Below are 18,062 nucleotides of genomic sequence, written 5' to 3'. Positions count from 1 at the left end.
TTGGCCTGCTTGTACCCTCGCCCCGCCGCTCCAGCGCTCTCCATCTGTGTCCAGTGCAATGGCGAGGCTGGGAGCGTCACAGTCATGGAGCTCGAATGTTGCTCTTGGCTCTGCTTGAACAGGATCGGTCATGACAGGGGAGGCTTGGCAAAGGGCACGCGTTGCTAAGCCTTGTCTGCGCTGGCCATCTCTACATCCTCGACGGCCGCCGAGACTTCGCTGCTCCCCACCTCTTTGACCGCTCCCTCCTCGACGACACCTAGTTCCGCGTCGACGGCGGCTGCATCGACGTCCTTGGAGGCATCGACAGCAGCCTCGTCGGAGCCTCGGGTCGGCGGCTGCTTGGACTCGATCTCATCCTCGGTTGCCGCGCCGGCGGGCGCCGGAGACTGAGGCACTTCGGGCACGCTGACGGGCACCGCCACGGCCGCTGCTGCAGCTTCTGTCGCCGCTTCATCGTCGGCTGCCGCGCGTTCCTTGGCCTCGACATCCTCGTGCGCCGGAGCCGTCTCAGCCTCTGTTCCTGCCTCGGCCTTGCTTTCCGCTTCCTCTCCGCTCTCCTTGACATCTTCGCCTCCCTCCTTCTTTGCCTCGTCGTCCGCCTCGCCGGCTTCGACCGACTTCGCCTTTGGCGGCGGTGGCGGGTTGCGCTCGTCGTCGATGGCCTTCATCAGGGCAGAGATGTTCTCCGGCTCCTTCATCTGCTTGAACAGGTGCAGGTGCTGGTCGCTCGCCACCCGCAACGCCCGCCACGCCAGGCTCTGCATTGTCTCGCGGATGCTCTGGCACTTGGCGTCCTTGCTCTCCTTGTCCGCGTCCTCGGCCGACATCTTTGCTGGCCCGGCAGCAGCAGCATCGGTGTCGATGACGATACCGAGCTGGCGGCGACGCATGTTGAGCTTCATCTCCTCGCGCTTGATCATGCCATGGTAGTGACTCAGCGTCGGCACGGGAGGCAGGAACTCGAGCTCCTCGAGACCATCGGTGGCCACGTCGACGTAGACACCCTCGTCGTTCTCGACCCGACGCGTGCCGGGAACGGGGGGTGGGAAGCCCTCGGCCCACAGCTCGCTGAGCGCTGCCGTGCCGAGCGGATGAGAGTAGGGCCTCGGCGGGCGCAGCAGCGAGGCGCGGGCGCTGGCGAATGCGGCGATCTGGTCGGGAGAGAGCGGCGGCTTCTCGATCGAGGGGCACGAGTCGGCCTTCCAGCGGATCCAGTTTGCCTCGCGCTTGAGCACCTCGAGCGTCGCATCGAGGAACGCCCGGCCGTTGGGCGGAATGTCGCGCAGCAACAGCACCACCTCCTTCCACACCTTGCGCACCCACTGCTCGTCGGCCTCCTCGAGCACGAACATGCCCTGCAGGTTGCGGTTCTTCCAGTCCTTCCATTTCTCGCGCGCAACCGGCGTGAAGGAGAGGAGGTACTGGAAGAGGATGAGGTACTGGACCAGAATGTGCCGGCGGAACGAGGCGTCGCGGATCTCGTACTCGAGCAGCCGCCGGCCCGTCAGGAACTTGGGAAAGAAGAGGTCGGCCGCCCGCGCCCGGTCTTCGGCGTCGTCCGACGCGGACGCCATCTCGGCGTCGCCGTCCGCGTCGTCCTCGGTCTTCGCAGTCTTGCTGACTCGGACACCGTCCTTTATGTCGGGCTCGTACCGCTCGCGCTTTCGCGGGCCGTCTCCAGAGTCAGTGCCCTCGTCGCTTGCGAGCGTGGCCGAGTCACCCGTATCCTGGCCCGCACGGTAGCCGATCGCGAGCTGAGCCGGCTTTTGCGTGCCATTGGCCGCCTTGCCGTTGGAGCCGTTGGCCTTGGCGCCGCCGCTTTGGTTGGCGGCATTGGCGTTTTCGGCAGCCGCAGCGCCCGCCAGCTCCCGCTCGCGCTTTGCCACGGCGGCAAAGAGGGCGAGGATGCGCTTGGTGCTGATGCGAAGCTCGGACATGGGGCCCTTTGCACCGTCGGGCGCCGGGTCCTCTTCGGACGGTGTCGGGTTGCCGCCATCGTTGCTGCCGGCTGGTGGTGCAGGGGTGGCGGTCCTGGAAGACTGCCGGGAGGTGTCCTGGAGGCCCATGAGGAGCGGAGGGTTGGAGAAGAAGCGCTGCATGCTCCAGAAGAGCTCGTACATCTGAGCGTCGGGACGGATGGCGGCGGCCTTGTCGTCGTCGTCATCGCCCTTCTCGTCTGCGCCGTCACCGCCGCCGTCGACCTTCTTGCTGCCCTCTGCGTGCCCATCCCGATCATCGTGAGCAGGCTGGTCCTCGAGGATGGTCCTGTTCTCTACGTTGAAGTCGCCGCGGAGGTTGACGCCGCTGCGTTCTCCCAGAGGAAACACGGCGGCGAGAAGGCTGAGGATCCTTCCGGCAAAGACGGTGTGCTTGTGGGAGGGCTTCGAGAGGCGGCGAAGGAGCTCATTGCAGAGGCGGAGGAGGACGAGGCCCTTGCCTCGCATTGGGTGAAGATCGACGGTGAGCTGCTTGACGCGCGATTCAATGTAGGCAAAAAGCTGGGAGCAGGTGGGTATGGTGTTGAGCTCGAGCAGTTCCTCGACCAGCGTCAGGGGCAGCGCGGTGTCGACGAGGCCTTGGAGCGCGAGTGCGAGGACGACGTCTAGGCGATCGACGATGCTGCGGAGCGAGTCGTCAGCCAGCTGCTGCGGGAGGGGCTGGGCGCTGCCGCCGACGCCGGCTGTCGCCGGCTGAGCTGGATCGGTGGGCGGGGTGGCGGCCTGGTACACGACGTCTCTGAGTTGGTTGCTGCCCACTTCGACGCAGAGGTTGCGCAGACGTGCGAGGCCCTCGTCGGTCTGGGCTGCCGCGTCGGCGTCTCCGGCCGTCGATGGCGGGATGAGGGCAAAGGCGCGCTTGACATCGTCGGAAGAGGCGAGCGGTGCCAGCTGGGCAAACACGTCCGATGGTGGCAGCAGCGTCGTCGTCGGGTGATCCGATCGGAGCGCGGCGAGCTGGTCCAGCAGCTGGGGCACCATGCGAGCGACGCACTGGCCCAGCTCGGCCACGGCCTGCTCCGGGGCGAAGCTCATGGTCGGTCGGTCGGTCGGTCGGTCGGTCGGTCGGTCGATGAGCTCGGAGCGAGGGGCGGAGTGCAGCCGCAGGACCGGACAGCGGAAGGGCCGATGAGGGCGTAGGCGATGCGATGATGAGGAAGGGGGCAAAAGCTCTCGAGGGTCGTCTCAATGTCAAGACGCAAAAGGCGCGGCTTTCTTCTGTGGCCCAAGAGGCCAGGCCAGGCCAGGCCAGGCCAACCCGCAGCACACTCCACATCCTGTCGCGCCCTCGCCCACGCCTGCCTGGCCAGCCTTGCCTGACCTGGCCTGCCCTTCCGTCTTTCATCCTTCCCACCCCTCGCCCGACGTCAATCACCTCATCGTCTCGCTCAACCCTGCTACCAGAGCTCAGGTCCTTGCCATCGAGCCCAATCGCATCGAGACACGCCGCCGCACGTCATGGCCGACACACACCCCACCGTTGACGACGTCGACATGGCCGATGGTGAGTCGGCGGGTCATCCTCCACGTCCCTCAGTCCTCGTCGACTTGACCCGTCCCTGACACTCAGCACCCTTCTCGCGCCTACCACCACCGTACGTAGACCCGTCCATCAAGCGCAAGGGGCGAGGCTTCAACCCGAGAGGCGATGGTCCTGCCGCAGACGGCGTCAAGGCAGGCGGCTTCGAGCTCCTCGACAGCTCAAAGGATAGCGAGGACAGGGCCGCGCGATGTAAGTAGCTGTCCACACGACATACCGCAAGACTCGCTCCTCTTCTGCGCCTTCAGAATGCGTCAGGCTCACCGCACGACGGCTCGTGGTCCTACACTCCGAAACTCCCCTCCTATACTCGTCCTGCTCGCTCTGCTGCAGCCGTCGAGGGGTGGATCGTCCTCGTCACCAACGTCCACGAGGAGGCATCAGAGGAAGAGGTCCTCGACAAGTTTGCAGACTTTGGCATGGTGCAGAACTGCCACCTCAATCTCGACAGGCGCACCGGCTACGTCAAGGTGAGCCGTCGGCAGATCATCCCCTCGCTCATCGCCCCCCGGCCGGCTCCGCTGCACAGTCACTCACTGCCTCGCCCCGCCTTGCTCTGCCTCGCTATGCCATTCCCGGTCTCTGCGCTGCTTATCGTCTAGGGCTACGCGCTGATCGAGTTTGAGACGCACGAGGAGGCCAAGGCGGCCGTCGAGGCGTGCGCAAACGGCCTCACGCTCCTCGACCAGCCGCTTAAGGCCGACTTTGCTTTCGTCCGCCCACCAGCCGGCGGCGTCGGCATCCGTGGTTCCGGCAGGAGAGGAGGGCCCGGTGGCAACGCTGCAGCGACGAGGAACAGGAGTCGAAGCCCGGCCAGGCGATGATGCTCTCGCCTGCTATCAACCGACGCAGGATCTCACCCTCGCTTCGACGACAAGCCCTGTACGATCACACTTGCGCGCTCTTGACGACCGCCTACCTCTCGATGCACTTCTCGAACTCTGGTAGGCCTGCAGAGCGTCCTGATGCTCGCGAGAACCCTCACGGCGGCCAGCAGCGCCCACAGCGCGGTCGCAGGGTCGCGGTACCAACAACGGCCGCCGCACTCTGCACACGAGTTCGTCGACAAAATTAACTGAATGCGACCAGGGAAGAGAGAGGTATTTGGCCGGCACCTGGCCGACCGACGGATGCGGTGTGCTTGAACATTACAAATGCAGCTACGAGGCGACAGCCAACAAACGGCCAAGCGGAAAGACGATGACAGATGGGGGCGGGCACGTATGAGCGGCGCCCAAGCCCTCGACACCTTGGGGTAGGGAGCGTGGTGCGGCGAACAGGTCGCCAAGAGGACCGAAGCTGGAAAGAGGAGGCCCGAGACCAGCCCAGGGCCGTCGACAAGGGGTTAAAGCGAAGAGAAAACGAAGTGAAGCGAAGCGGAGACAAGATGGACCGCCACGATGGGCGCGCAGAGGATGCTAGAAGGAGACGGGACGGGGAAGACCGGCTTCCCCATCCCTCCTCGGAGGACCAAGGGGCGGCGAGGGTCGCGCGCGATCGGAGACGCGCGACAGCAGCGCACTACTTGCGGGTGTGGACGATGTTGGCCGAGCACGACGAGCGCAGCTGGGCCGGGGGTTTGACCTGCTGCGGCAGGTTGCGCTGGATCTCGACGCGGCTCAGGATGTTGCCGCCAGGGTAGTAGGTGCAGGTGACGTAGAAGGAGTCGGTGCCGCCGTTGCCCATGAAGCCGCCAGCCCGCGCTGCGAGGGCGCAGCCCATGGTCTGCGTCGACTTCCACATAATCTGGGTATAGTGGCCCGTGTCGGTGCCGATGGAGCCGGACTGGGCAAAGCTGCGGTCCTCGTCGAGGAAGCCGTTGATGACCGAGGCCATGGCGTCCTCGGGCTTGTCGTAGCAGCCGGCGCCGTAGCCTTCGCCGATGTTTTCGCCGTTGGCGATGAAGAGGCGCTCCGAGTGGCCGTAGGGCTTAAGGTCGGCCCAGCACGCGGCGAAGTCGGCCAGCTCCGAGTTCCAGGCGAGCTTGGGGAAGCCGTACCTCTGGCGCTCCTTGTTGTGCATGTCGAGCGCCATCTGGTGCACCGCGTCGAGCTGGCCGGTGTAGGCCTCGAGGTACTTTTGGTCCTTGCCGTTGTCGCTGTCGTCGGCCTGGCCGTGGTAGGGGAACCTCTGGTTGCACGTGGCGGCGGGCGCGGGTCGTTGGATCGAGAAGCCATCGACGCTGACGGCGCCCGACTGCTGGCTGCCGGCGGTCCAGGTGACCTTCGAGTAGGGCTGGAAGGGGGCGTGGAGCTCCTGGTTGCTCGTCACCTCGTACCAGCTGCTCGAGCTGAACGAGTAGGACGACGAGTGCGACGCCGACGACGACGAGTGCGAGTGGCTGTGGCTCGACGTCGAAGTGCTGGTCGAGGTGTTGGACCCTGTGCTGCCTCCGTTGTCGTTGCTGCCGCCTTTATCGCCAGCAGCAGCGCCGTCGGCGCCCTGGCCAGCCGTGCTGCCCGAGTTGGCCTGCTGTCCGGCGGGCTGCTCGCCCTGCATCGTCTTGTGCTTGTTGTCATTGATGGGCGTGGCGGTCTTGTCTTGCTCCTGCTCCTCCTGCGGCTGGGTCTGCTGTGGCGCATCGGAACCGCCCTGCTTCTTTCCTCCGTAGAGCTGGCCAAACATCTGGCTCAAGCCACTGTTGTCGTCGCCGCCGGGGGAGCCAAAGCTCCAGGACTTGAAGAAGCTGTTGCCATCGGGCTGGTCCGACGACTTCTTGTTCGAGGTGAAATGGCCGCCACCCGTCGTGTCTCCGTTGAGGGTGTTGCTCTGGCTAGAGGTGCTCCAGGAGTTGGAGAACCAGCTGGGTGCGGGATCGGGCGAGGCGACGCGCTTGGCCAGCGACGAATGCGAGCGGACGCGGTGGCGCTTCTGCAGTGATGCGGAGCTCTCCTGAGCCAGCAGAACGGCGCACAGGATGGCGATCGAGAGCGCCCTGAGCGAGGCGTGCGAGAACATGGTGCTAAGGGGTGAGGGAGTTGGTGATGCCGAAGAGCGTGCGGTGTCGGGAAGCGAGGGGAAATGAGGGGGGCGAGGCTGGAACAATGCAAGGGAGGCGGAGAGAGGCGAGGACAGGGATGGCGGGGAGGAGAGGAGGAAGGGTGACGAGGTGTGAGGACGGATCGAGATGCGTTGGTTCGTGAGGCTTTTGCGGGGTGGGCGACTAGGGGCGGACGGAGGACTGGGTGCGTGAGGTGGGTTCTAATGAAGGTTGGGGCGTCGATGCGACTTGGGGCTCAGGGGACTCTCTTCAACCGGTGGAGAGAGGGCGACCGAGAGGGTGTGGGTGGGGGTGGCAGGGAACGATCAAAGGGGGCAGAGAACGGGGCAGTGCAATGTGGGTCGAGGCTAGCTCGGAAAGGAAGTCTGGTAGGTGTATGTAGGTGTGACCGGCACGACGTGATGTGAAGACGGGAATTGGACGGTTGCGGAAGGCAGTGTAGTCAAGGGGGCGGTGGGGTCGGAAAGGGATGTCGGGGCGGTCGGACTCAAAGGGAGGGGAGGGTGAAGGCGGTGGCCAGGGCAGATGGAGGGAGGGGGGCAATGATGATGGAGGAGAGGGTCGAAGCCAAGTCATGGTCCCAGAGGGCGGGGGGTTCTTGTACCACCCCTAGCTCCCGGCCCCGGGGCGGCGCTGCTCTAGAGACCTCAAGGCGGGCACCAGTAGCTCCGCAATCCCCATCGCTCCTTGCCTCTGCCTCTGTACGTGCGTCCTTCTCGCGCCTCTTGCTTTCGTCTACGCAGACGGACCGATGTAGCCGTTCAAGATTGGCAGAGCGCAAAGGCCCTTACCGTTGGCTGACAATAAGATTGGTGCATGGTAAGAGGCCTCGGGCGTAGGCACCCCACCACCCACCCCACTGTTGCCACCACCACCACCGCCGCCACCATCTTCGCAGTAGCATCTCCTGATCATCGCATCGTCGGGGGCAGACAGTCCAGGGCAGTCCGGGGCTCTAGAGCCGCCAGCAGTCCGCGTCGCCGAACTCCTACCGGTAGCAGAGAGCGGCAGGTACGATCGTCTGGCTGCGATTATTGTCAGGGCAGGCGACGCGGTGCCAAGCAGACCAGCCAGGCTGGCTCCGCAGACCGGGGGCTTTGATCTCGAGCCACGTAGGCGTACGAAGCAAGTCGTCGGTGCTTGATTGAGCAAACGAGGCAACATCAAAGGGCCGGAGGGAAACGGCAACGACGATGCGATGCAGCCAAAGAAACCAGGGTGGCAACGAGGACGCCGGGGAGGCAGGGCCACGCACAACTCCTCGGCCTGGAGCTTTCTCGGTCGTCGTAGATAGGCCACGCCACGCCACGCCCAGGCTGGGTGACCATCAGGGTGAGCGTCACGCACACGTACACATACACGAGCAGCCATGTAGCTATGTGTTGCGTTGCGGTTTGCAAGCTCGAGGCCTGCCAAGCAACGTGCCGTCCCGCAACAGTCGAGGTCCCACGTCGACGACCTTGTCTAGCTACCTGTATCGGCAGGCCAGGCCAGGGCAGGACGGGGCAGGGCTCCGACGGGCGGGCGTCGTGTTGGTCGGTGGGCCTGTCAACGCACGCGCCCACTGCCAGCCAACCTGGCAACGTCGGCCGGCCTCGAATCGCTGCGTTGATTGCGCGCGCGCGTCCCTTTGTGTGTGATGGGTTGGCAGTGGGTCGCCGCCTGCCTGACTGCTCGCATCCCTGCTGGCAATCGTCCTCACCTCGTACCCACTCAACCACCGGGCTGGCATCCGACGTACAACGCGGACGGACCGAAACCGGGCAGAGGCAGAAGAAGCCCACACGGATCGTGTCGGCCGACGATACATAGATGCTACAGAGCAGCTCCCGGTATGGATGCGGCCCGAGTCGCACTACCCCGCCTGCCTAGGTACCGTACGTACACGAGCCAAGCTTAAGCAGCTCATTGCTTCCTAGGCGCCGCGAGGGGTTTCCATCGAGGCGTCGCATCGAACGCGTACGTCGCCCAGCTCGCTCTTCACCGCTGCGTACAAGCTGGCGGGCAGGCCTGGGAGGTTGCAACGTGGCGCAGGGGGGCCGGCATGCCAACAGCTAAGCGAGCCGGAGGCTGCTGCAGGTGGGCGTGCAGGGTCGGAGGCGGCGTCGGCGGCCAAGCAGGCAGCAGGCAGGCAGGGGCCCGGGGTCGCAGCCAGCGCAACGTCGACGTCGTACGCGCCGCTTCGACCCTTCATGCCTCGGCGCCTGCCCGCTCGCCATAACGTACGTATGTTTGCTCCGCAAAACACCTGCCCTAGCCTAGCTTGGCGATATACGCGCGGGGGTCAGAGCGTCAAGACGAGCGACCAAGCCATGGTGGACGCGAGTCTCGAGCGTCTCTAGGAAAGAAAAGAGGTTGGCCTGGCCCGTCCGAATACGCCGCGATGGCAACCTTGGCTCGGCCCATTGCACCTGCCGCTGGACGAGAGAGCAGCGCGTCAAAAGCTAAGCCTCCCGTTGATCGCCGCAAAAGTTGATGCGGACAACCAGTACATGCAGTACGCCAACACGGCGACCTCGAGAAGTCTACGGTAGCTTGCTTGCTTGCTTGCTGCTTGCAACGCAGTCAGCCGTTTGTTGCCGAGCCCGATGGATCGATACATGGCCAGGCGGCTCAGCCGGCCGGGCAGAGTGACTGGCTGGCTGGCTCAGGCTCGACACCTGGCCGAGTCGCGCATCGACGGGCAACGACACGAGGCGCGCCGCGGTTGCTGTTGCGCCGTCACTTCTCGTCGCTTTGCTGCGCCCGCAACATGGCTGCCACGGAGCACTTTGTCGGTCCCTTCGTTTTGCGGTCCCACATCGAGGCCGTCTCGCTGTTGCGAGCGCCGGAAGCATGGTACACTCGGCACGTCGAACCTTGGGACTAGGAGCAGCGTGGCACAGCGTGGCAAAGCGTGGCGAAGCGTGGCAAAGCGTGGCATCTCGTGTCTCGAGGCGGGACGTGGGCTGATTGCCAGCTGGGTAGACTCAATCGACGTCGAACGAGCAGAGACTGGCGGTAAGTAGTAACGCTGTCGACCGTGTCTGTCCGCCAGCGCTGAGCTGGGCACCGGTTACTCCCCCTCCCGGGACACTCGCAGCCAGGCTTCCGTCGCCCCGCTCGGGCTACTCTTCCGTCTGCGTGGCGTCCGGCGGGCGCACACAATCTTTAATCGCCGTCAGCAACGCGACATAAGGTGTTGCACTCTCGTTCGTGAGCTGGACCGTCTCAGGTTTGAATGCGACTACTGTTGCAAGCCGACAAGGCAGGTAACATTTCGTCCACAGCAGGAGAGAGATGCCTGAAGTCGCACGGCTCAGTTAGATCCTGGCGTCCACGTATCGGTACCTGAGTTACCCGCCGACAGAGGGCTCATCTTTCGGGTACGACACATTCTGCCTGCTACTCTTGCACGGCTTTGCGGCCGCGCCGATGGCGGTGCGGGCCAGTTGGCGGCGTGGACATGCCGATGAGCACGCGAGAGAGGGTAGCTTGCCGTCTGGACCATGGTCTGCTGCGGCCTGGCCCGACCTTGTTTCGGCTCTACCGGGCTGCCTTGCAGGCCTGCCTTCGGACTGTGACTTGAGCTGGCGGCTCCGAGCAGCGCCCGCTCACAAAGACGCGGAGCCAAGCAGAGAGAGGCAAGCGAAAAAGTGGAGCTGGCCCAGGCGCGGGCCTGGCCAAAGCGCCGGTGTCTTTTTCCCCCTCTGGCCGGCTTGAACTTGGCCATCGGGTGTGGCCCTTCCGACTGAACGACCACCACTCCTCTCACCCCTCGTCGTCGTCCATCGCACCGCCACAACACCACTGCACAACATGGCCACCCCTGAGCAGAAGAAGTTTGTCTCGCAGATCGACGCCAATAAGCCGGCGCTCATCGATCGCCTGGCAAAGGCCGTCTCGATCCCCTCGGTCTCGGGCGACGCTTCCTACCGCAAGCACTGCTTTGAAATGGCAGACTTCCTCCTCGACGAGCTCAAGCGCCTCGGCGCCACGGCCCAGCTCAAGCCCCTCGGCAAGCAGGTCCTCGACGGTCAGGAGATCGAGCTGCCCCCCGTCGTCTTTGCCGACTACGGCAACGACCCCAACAAGAAGACCATCCTCGTCTACGGCGTGAGTCGGGCAGGACCGATTCGAGGTCGCCTTGTTGTCGCTCCCTGACCTCCTTCTGACCTGGACTGTCCCGCACTATTCGACCCCCTTGATGCTCTCCCTGCTCGCCTCACACGATCCCCGGGTCCTCGTCCATCGTTGCAGCACTTTGACGTCCAGCCTGCGCTCAAATCGGATGGGTGGGACACCGAGCCCTTCACCCTGGTGCACGATGAAAAGACCGGCCGCCTGTACGGCCGCGGATCCACCGACGACAAGGGTCCCGTCCTCGGCTGGATCAACGTCGTCGAGGCGCACCAGCAGGCCGGCATCAACCTTCCCGTCAACCTCAAGTTCTGCCTCGAGGGAATGGAGGAGAGCGGCAGCGTTGGCCTCGACGAGCTCATCGCCGCCGAAAAGGACGCCTTTTTCCGCGGCGTAGACGCCGTCTGCATCTCTGACAAGTGAGTCGGTGGCCATTTTGGGGTCCGCTCCTCAAGTCCCTGTGTCCGTGGCCTGGCGAAGCCTATGCTGACGCTTCACCCACCTTTGACCTGCACCTATCCTTCGCTCTCGCAGCTACTGGCTCGGCACCACAAAGCCTTGCCTCACTCACGGCCTGCGTGGCATCACCTACTTCAAGCTCACCATTTCTGGCCCTGCTCGCGACCTCCACTCGGGCGTCTTTGGCGGCGTCGTCCACGAGCCCATGACCGATCTCTTCGCCGTCATGTCCAAGCTCGTCACGCCCGAGGGAAAGATCCTCATCCCTGGCGTCAACGAGCTCGTGGCTCCGCTCACTGACGAGGAAAAGCAGCGTTACGATGTCATGGACTTCACCGTCGCCGATGTCGAGGGCGCTACGGGCAGCAAGACGACTATCAGCACCGACAAGGCCACCGCCCTGATGGCGCGCATGCGCTACCCGTCCCTCAGCCTTCACGGCATCGAGGGTGCGTTCGGCGAGGCCGGCACCAAGACTGTCATCCCCGCCAAGGTGACGGGCAAGTTTTCGCTGCGACTCGTCCCCGACCAGACCCCCGAGGCCATCGTCGAGCTGGTCACCAAGTACGTCGAGGCCGAGTTTGCCAAGCTCGGCAGCAAGAACACGGTCCACATCGCCAGCGAGCACGGCGGCAAGCCATGGCTCGCCGACCCCAACCACTGGAACTACGAGGCGGCCGTCAAGGCGACACAGACCGTGTACGGCGTCAAGCCCGACTTGACGCGCGAGGGCGGCTCGATCCCCGTCACCCTCACCTTTGCCGACACGCTGCAGAAGAACGTCCTCCTGCTGCCCATGGGTCGCAGTGACGACGGCGCCCACTCGATCAACGAGAAGATCGACATTTCCAACTACATCGAGGGCACCAAGCTGCTCGGGCTCTACCTCCACGAGGTGGCTGCACACGCCGCCTAGGAGACTGCGGAACCGCACGTGGTCCGACCAGAAGGCCTAGCGAAAGTCGCCTCTCGCCGAACATTCCTGCTGCCGCTCGCGGGTCTTCCTCCTTTCTTTCAGGGCCGAGCCGCCGCTGCGCCCAGTCAAAGCGCCACGGAGTGGGCATTCGATAGACTCGCACATTTCACCGACGGTTTAGGGGGAATGAAGCCATTATCACCATCCTTGCGAATCGCCGTGTAAGTTGCCCATGGAGACTGGTCAACTCTTCGGTGCTTGCCTGATAGCAGCAGCTGCGTCTCTGACACATCAACGGGGCGCGGCCAAGACAATATTCCAGTATTGACAAAGTGTTGACGTCCCCACCGAGTCGGGGCGTCGCCACGCCCCTGCGGTCCTTCATTTCCCTGCACACCCGCGGAAGAAATCGTCTGGCTGCGGCAGGCGGGCAAGGTGAAGGCGCCGATGGGTCGCCCGACTTGCTCGGGGCGCAGCCGACGACACCGACATGAAGGAGGGTCGCCCACCAAATCATCCCATCCGGTCCTCTGACTGGGCCCTAAAAGGGACCGGATACCTCGGACGTCTGGCGGAAGCTTCGTCTCCCTCTCTTGACCCTCTCTCATCGCCCTCATTTTCCCCTCTCTCGAAAGTTGCCCTTGCCTACATTCCCTCGACTGCTGACCTGCGATCGACGTTTCAACTTGGACCGCGCCACACTCCTTACTACGCTCTGCGTCCAACACCACAACTACCCTCTGCGTCGAACACCACAACGTAAGTCGTTGCGGTGATCGTTGACGGGCTGCGACCCTCGGCAAAGTCGGTCGTGCTGACGCTCGCATCTCCGGCACGAATCTGTCTACCCCTCAACGTTCATACACTGCTGCCGCCAGCCTGCCGGCTCCATCGCCTGTCCAACACATCACAGGCGTCGTCTTAGCTGCTCGACGCGGTTGCTGTCCGCCCAGCGACTCGAGATGAACTTCCATCTCTTCCTCGTCGCTGCGTTTCTGGCGCTCTGCGCCACCGCCAGAGCCGCGCCAGAGTCGCTGCAGAACGAGCTGCAGGCCAAATGGCAGCAGGATCCTCGGTTCCACCAGCGATACCACGACCAGACCCGGCGTCACCACGCGAAGCATGCCAAACGTGGAGAAGCGGAACCTGTAAGGACGTTGAGGCTGGCCTCGCTGCTTGCGACCCCCAGCCTCGCAAGGATGCTCATGCTTTTCTACTCTGCACGGATCTCTTCGCGCCCAACGCGGCCCTCCCTCGCAACAGGTCAAGCAGGTCGTGTCAAAGGGCGAAGCAGAGGTGCAGCGTCTCTTCAACGGCTTGTCAAAGGGTCTCGACGGCGTGCAGCAAGCGGGAAGCCGACCGCTCGGAAAGCAGCTCGAAGAGCTGCCCGAGAGCTCCCGCGACGCCGAGCAGAGGTCGCTAGCCCGTCTCCGCCTGCGTCCGGAGATCGAGGAGGACCGCACCCGCATCGACTCGCAGGCCGACATTCGCCCCAGCACACGCTCTTACAAGGCACACGGGCCTGGTCTCGAGCATCTGTCTGCCGAAGAGTTCCCAGAGGAGTTCATGGCGATGATTAGGAGCATCGAGCATCAGAAGCGCGAGCAGCTGGATCTCAAGCAGAAGCACGAGGCCATCAGCGACCTCAACCACTACCTCGAGCACGGAAAGCCTCCTGTCAAGTTCAACTGGGTCGTTGTGAGTCATCGAGCCGTGCTGACCCCTGCTTCTTGCCTGGCACCGGGTGGGCGGGTCATCGTGTGCAGATCGTTGACCAGTCCTCTGCGCCTTCCCCCATCTCTTCGTACATCTGTAACACTGAGAAGAAAGCCACCGCTGCACTCGCCCTAACGAGTGAGTATGGCGAATTTCTCCCTTGCCAATCCTCCCAACTCTCTCTGGTAGCAGCGCGCTGCTCGACGTGATCAGCTCAAGTGTATCGTCTGACGCGTCGTTAAGCCCTTTCTGCTGCTGTCAGGCTCGCTTCTTGGTCTCATTAACCTCTGGTTCTCGTGGAACAATGCCGCCCTGCCCATCAAGAACTTCGTCCAGCCCCCCGACGCGCCGGCGCTCCTCGACCCGCCTGCCAGATGGGTGCGCGACACGTCGGGCAACCTGATCCCGAGCGCCCTCATCGATTCACCTGGCACGTCGTCAAAGTTCACCATCGCTCCGCAGCAGGCCGGCACGCTTGCGACACAAGAAACCGGCAGCGCGAGTCAGCAGCAGGTCAACAGTGCTGCGCCCCAGCAAGCCGTTGGAACTGCTGAGCGTCAGGCGGACACCGGGTCTGTACAGCAGATGCCTTTGCTGTCGACCACGTCCGGTATGCAAAAGAGGAGCGTCGAAGCCGACCCCGCCGAGGAGCAGCACGGAAATGGGAAGACAGAAGCCGATGACGGTCAAAGTGATTGTCGCCGCCACCGCTTTGATGCATGTTCGCGGCCTTTCGCTGAAACATCCTGCCTCTGTTGCGCCACAGGAGCCATCAAGCTCGCCCGAGAGATCGATGCGGAGCCGGTGAGTGAAGTGCCGTCGAGAACAGCGAGGCATGTGGCACGCTGGGAGCCTGGCTTCAGCCGCAGCAGCACTGACGGCTTCAAATTTCGCTCTGGTCTCGCGCTGCTCTCAGGCTCATCACACTGAAGGCCTGCAGCGTCGCTCAGTCTTGAGCAGATATGTCCGTAAGTGTCAGGGATCAGGACGGACCAAGCTTCTGCTTTCAGACGCTGGACGTTCGCTCATCGCTTCTGCTCTGCCCGACTGAACAATGCCGACGATGACGCCGGCAATAGTCGCACCTGTGCTTGGCCTGGTGAGTGCGCAATAGGAGAGGAGCTTGCAGACCCACTCAGAACGGTCCACATACTCGGAAGAGGACGAGGGTCTGACGTCCAGCCCTTGAACATACGCGGCCAACTCTGGCTATCAACCAAAAGGTCCTCGGCGCCCAGTTCACCACTGGCTTTAACAGGCTCCAAAAGGACCATGCCGAGAGGGTCGCGGAGCGAAAGCAGCAGCTGCACGACATCCAGGCGCTCCAGGCCCAGCTCGACGCAAGCGGCATCAAGTACGAAGGAGGCTCGCCTGCCAACCCCGCGATCGGTATCAGCGGCACGCTCAACCCGTCCAAGAGTGACGGCGCCGGTGCAAGCTACAGCGGCAGCTTGAGCCATGGCGGTGCTCCGAACTATGGGTACGCGGGGGCCGGCAGTACCGCAGCGACTTCGTACGACATTGCCACACCAGCTGCCGTGGCCGGGGAAGGCGGTGCTCTTCTGCAAACCCGCTCCACTACGGACGCTCCCCAACCCAAGCCCGAGGCCGAGTCCGACAAGGCTTTTGCACGCACGTCGTCGTCCGAGCCGCGACAGCGGTCCAATTCAACAGAGCTCGAGGGGTGCCACCAGGACGAGGCTCACGGAACGACGCAGGACGCCTCGTCGCAGCTCCAGAAGCGCGGAATCCCTGGCATGAACTTTTGGCACATGAAGAAGACCTCGGTCATTGCCGTGGGCATGATTCCGCTCATGCTCGTCCCGGTCATCCGTGACATGTGGGAGAAGAACAGACAGAAGAAGCATCCGACCCAGGAGCAGCTCTCGGCCAAGCAGGACGGCGAGTACGGCAACTTCTACGGCGCCGCCGGCGTGCCGAGCGGCCGTCCCGGAGATCGTGCCGTCATTGGACCTGCCGCGGACGGCACCTCGAGTTCGGCCGGGAACGAAGCCGTCACGCAGCCAGCTGCTGCGATCTATGCCTCGCCGTCTCAGCAGTACACTGGTGGTCTGCTCGGTGAGACGGGAGGAGGAGCAGGAGGAGGAGCCGCAGCAGCAGCAAACCGCCTCGACGGTGCCGGCGTCGGCGTTGGAGGCGCTCTCAGCGGAGCCAGTGCCGGCCGGCCGCTTGTCAAGCGCTTCTTTAGCAGCCCTGCGGCCAAGTTGAGCGACAGCGACCTGATCAAGGCGGCCGCAAAGAAGTCGAACAACAAGCTCCTCGCACTCTATGGCACCATCGGCGTCGGACTGGGCGCCCTGACCTCGATGATGACGTTCCCTCGCGATGCAAATAAGCTGGACGACGATTCCGCGGCCATGAAGTACAAGCACGACCTCGAGCGGCAGCTGCGTGCCAATGGTATCCAGCCCAACACCAACTTCAAGCCACCGCAACAACAGCAACAGCAGCAGGTGGCGGGCGACCCTGCGGACGCGGGAGGTGATGCCGGCCACCTCTTCAACCAGGCTGGGCCTTCAACACAGTTCACAGGAGGAATCCTGGGCGATGCGGCGGCTGCAGGAGGTGGGTACGCTACCGGCACGACTGTCAAGGTGGGAGGTCTGCTGGGCGAGCTGCAGGCTTCTTCGCCGACGACCGAATCGTCGAACGCCCACGCTATCAGCAAGCGCGACATCGACGCTACGGGCAACGAGCGTCTCCATGACCCCAACAGCAGCGGCCGCCGCAACGACGCTAGCGACAATGGCAAAAGGATCGACAAGCGCGGCACCAAGCTGACCGGCATGCAGATCGGCGGCTTCGCCATGGTAATCGGCGGCATCGTCGGCGATCTGATGGTGGCACAGAGCCATCGCCGGGAGCCTGTCCCGCTCGTCACGCCCAACAACAATGCCAAGGGACCCGTGCCCCGCCTCGCAGCGTCAGTGCAGTCGGCCGTCGCCGCACCTGCGGCTATGGCCTCGCAGCAGCAATGGCAGATGGCGTCGCCCTCGACCACCTTTACGGGTGGCCTGCTCGGCGAAAACGCAGGCTCTGCTGCCTTTGGCGGTCTAGCTTACCAGAAGCGAGACGACGCCGCTCTCCACGGCCAACGCAAGATCGAGCATGGCCCCGGCGACCACACGTGAGTTCGATGGAGGCGTTGACCGAAAGCAGGTCGGCGTGACTGCGCGATGGCTTATCTTGCGCCCATCCACTCCTTGACTCCGATTGACCCACAGCCTCGTCAAGCGGGCGGTGGCCGCCGTCGTCGAAGGTGCCGAGACACTCGCGCCCAGTGAGTTGACCTTGCACCTGCCAGCGCCCACGTCGGGGCCGGACATTCTGACCGACGCCATCCTAACATTCGTTGCTTTGCATCATGCCTACAGAGGTCCTCACGACGCTTTCCGGAGATCTGCTTGGCGGCACGGCGGCGCGAGTAGCTGGCACGGCGGCAACGGACGCAGTCGCCACTGCCGCGACCAGGGAGGCGGCGACCCAGGGCTCCAGCCTGCTCGCCCAGGAGGCGAGCGAATCTCTGGCGCTCAAGAACGCCGAGCTGGCCAAGCAGCTCCAGGCGGCGCAGAAGGGATCGTCGGGCGGCGGCACGATGAACACGCTCATGACGGCGGGCAGCTTTGCGCCCATGGCCTTGCCGCTTCTCAAGGGCGGCGAGGGCGGCGCCTCTGCGGCCGCACGCGGCGCAGGCCGTCTCGGAGGCAAGCTGGCGGTAGGTGCAGCCGACGACGCAGCGGGCGCCACCCGGGCCGCTAGTGGCCTGCAGCCGTTCAGCGATCGGGGCACCCTCTTTTCGAGCGGCCTCAACGCCAATGCCTTCACCAATGCTCGGGGCCTCGCCGGTGGCCACGCTGGCGGCATGGGCGGCGGCGGCCCCGGTGCCGGTGCTGGCGGCTTCAGCTTTGCTCCCTCGTCGAGCGTCCTCAACGCGGGGGCAAGCCGTGGTGTCGAAGGTGCGGCGGCTGGAGAAGCGAAAGCTCTGACGGGAGGTGGGGACGCGAGGTCGCTCCTCCCGCCGCAGCAGCGGGCTGCGCTCGAGAAGAAGCTGACGGACAAGCACAATGCGCTGGACATCATGGGCACCGCCGGCGTCATTGGGTTTGGGATCGCCGCCACGGGACGTTGATGGCGCGTCAGTCTGGCCAGGCCTAGCCAGGCCTGCTGCCCGCGTGGCAGGTGGTCGGTCGGTCGATTGATCTAGGTCCAGGTCCTGGCCTCGACCTTGGCTTGGTGCTTCAAACTGCCGGTCATCCGCTTCCAGCCCCCGTCTTGTTCTCTCTCTCTCTC

At 64.2% G+C, this 18,062-nt stretch overlaps 5 protein-coding genes across 5 annotated transcripts; 3 read left to right on the top strand and 2 right to left on the bottom strand.

The window, feature by feature from the left end:
• Positions 1 to 164: 164 nt before the first annotated feature.
• PFL1_01432 (uncharacterized protein) lies at positions 165 to 3,035 on the bottom strand (the record flags this gene model as incomplete). The annotated part of the gene is made up of 1 exon (XM_007878934.1): positions 165 to 3,035. The coding sequence occupies one exon, from the start codon at positions 3,033 to 3,035 to the stop codon at positions 165 to 167; it is 2,871 nt and encodes a 956-aa protein (XP_007877125.1).
• Positions 3,036 to 3,458: 423 nt separating this feature from the next.
• Positions 3,459 to 4,364, top strand: PFL1_01431 (uncharacterized protein; the record flags this gene model as incomplete). The annotated part of the gene is made up of 4 exons (XM_007878933.1): positions 3,459 to 3,504; positions 3,604 to 3,732; positions 3,874 to 4,010; positions 4,143 to 4,364. 4 exons carry the CDS (start codon positions 3,459 to 3,461, stop codon positions 4,362 to 4,364), a joined length of 534 nt encoding a protein of 177 aa, XP_007877124.1.
• Positions 4,365 to 5,061: 697 nt separating this feature from the next.
• Positions 5,062 to 6,498, bottom strand: PFL1_01430 (uncharacterized protein; the record flags this gene model as incomplete). The annotated part of the gene is made up of 1 exon (XM_007878932.1): positions 5,062 to 6,498. One exon carries the CDS (start codon positions 6,496 to 6,498, stop codon positions 5,062 to 5,064), a length of 1,437 nt encoding a protein of 478 aa, XP_007877123.1.
• A 3,841-nt stretch (positions 6,499 to 10,339) lies between these two features.
• Positions 10,340 to 12,035, top strand: PFL1_01429 (uncharacterized protein; the record flags this gene model as incomplete). Its single annotated transcript, XM_007878931.1, has 3 exons — positions 10,340 to 10,636; positions 10,781 to 11,079; positions 11,195 to 12,035. The coding sequence occupies 3 exons, from the start codon at positions 10,340 to 10,342 to the stop codon at positions 12,033 to 12,035; spliced, it is 1,437 nt and encodes a 478-aa protein (XP_007877122.1).
• Positions 12,036 to 12,997: 962 nt separating this feature from the next.
• On the top strand, positions 12,998 to 17,901 carry PFL1_01428 (uncharacterized protein; the record flags this gene model as incomplete). The annotated part of the gene is made up of 10 exons (XM_007878930.1): positions 12,998 to 13,183; positions 13,299 to 13,733; positions 13,802 to 13,889; positions 14,014 to 14,442; positions 14,518 to 14,555; positions 14,668 to 14,719; positions 14,831 to 14,850; positions 14,975 to 16,899; positions 16,997 to 17,052; positions 17,147 to 17,901. The coding sequence occupies 10 exons, from the start codon at positions 12,998 to 13,000 to the stop codon at positions 17,899 to 17,901; spliced, it is 3,984 nt and encodes a 1,327-aa protein (XP_007877121.1).
• Between the last annotated feature and the right edge of the window lie 161 nt (positions 17,902 to 18,062).

The sequence above is a fragment of the Pseudozyma flocculosa genome (assembly GCF_000417875.1).
Source record: "Pseudozyma flocculosa PF-1 unplaced genomic scaffold scaffold00003, whole genome shotgun sequence".
Taxonomy (NCBI): Eukaryota; Fungi; Basidiomycota; class Ustilaginomycetes; order Ustilaginales; family Ustilaginaceae; genus Pseudozyma; species Pseudozyma flocculosa.
This window is presented reverse-complemented; position numbering and strand designations above follow the sequence as displayed.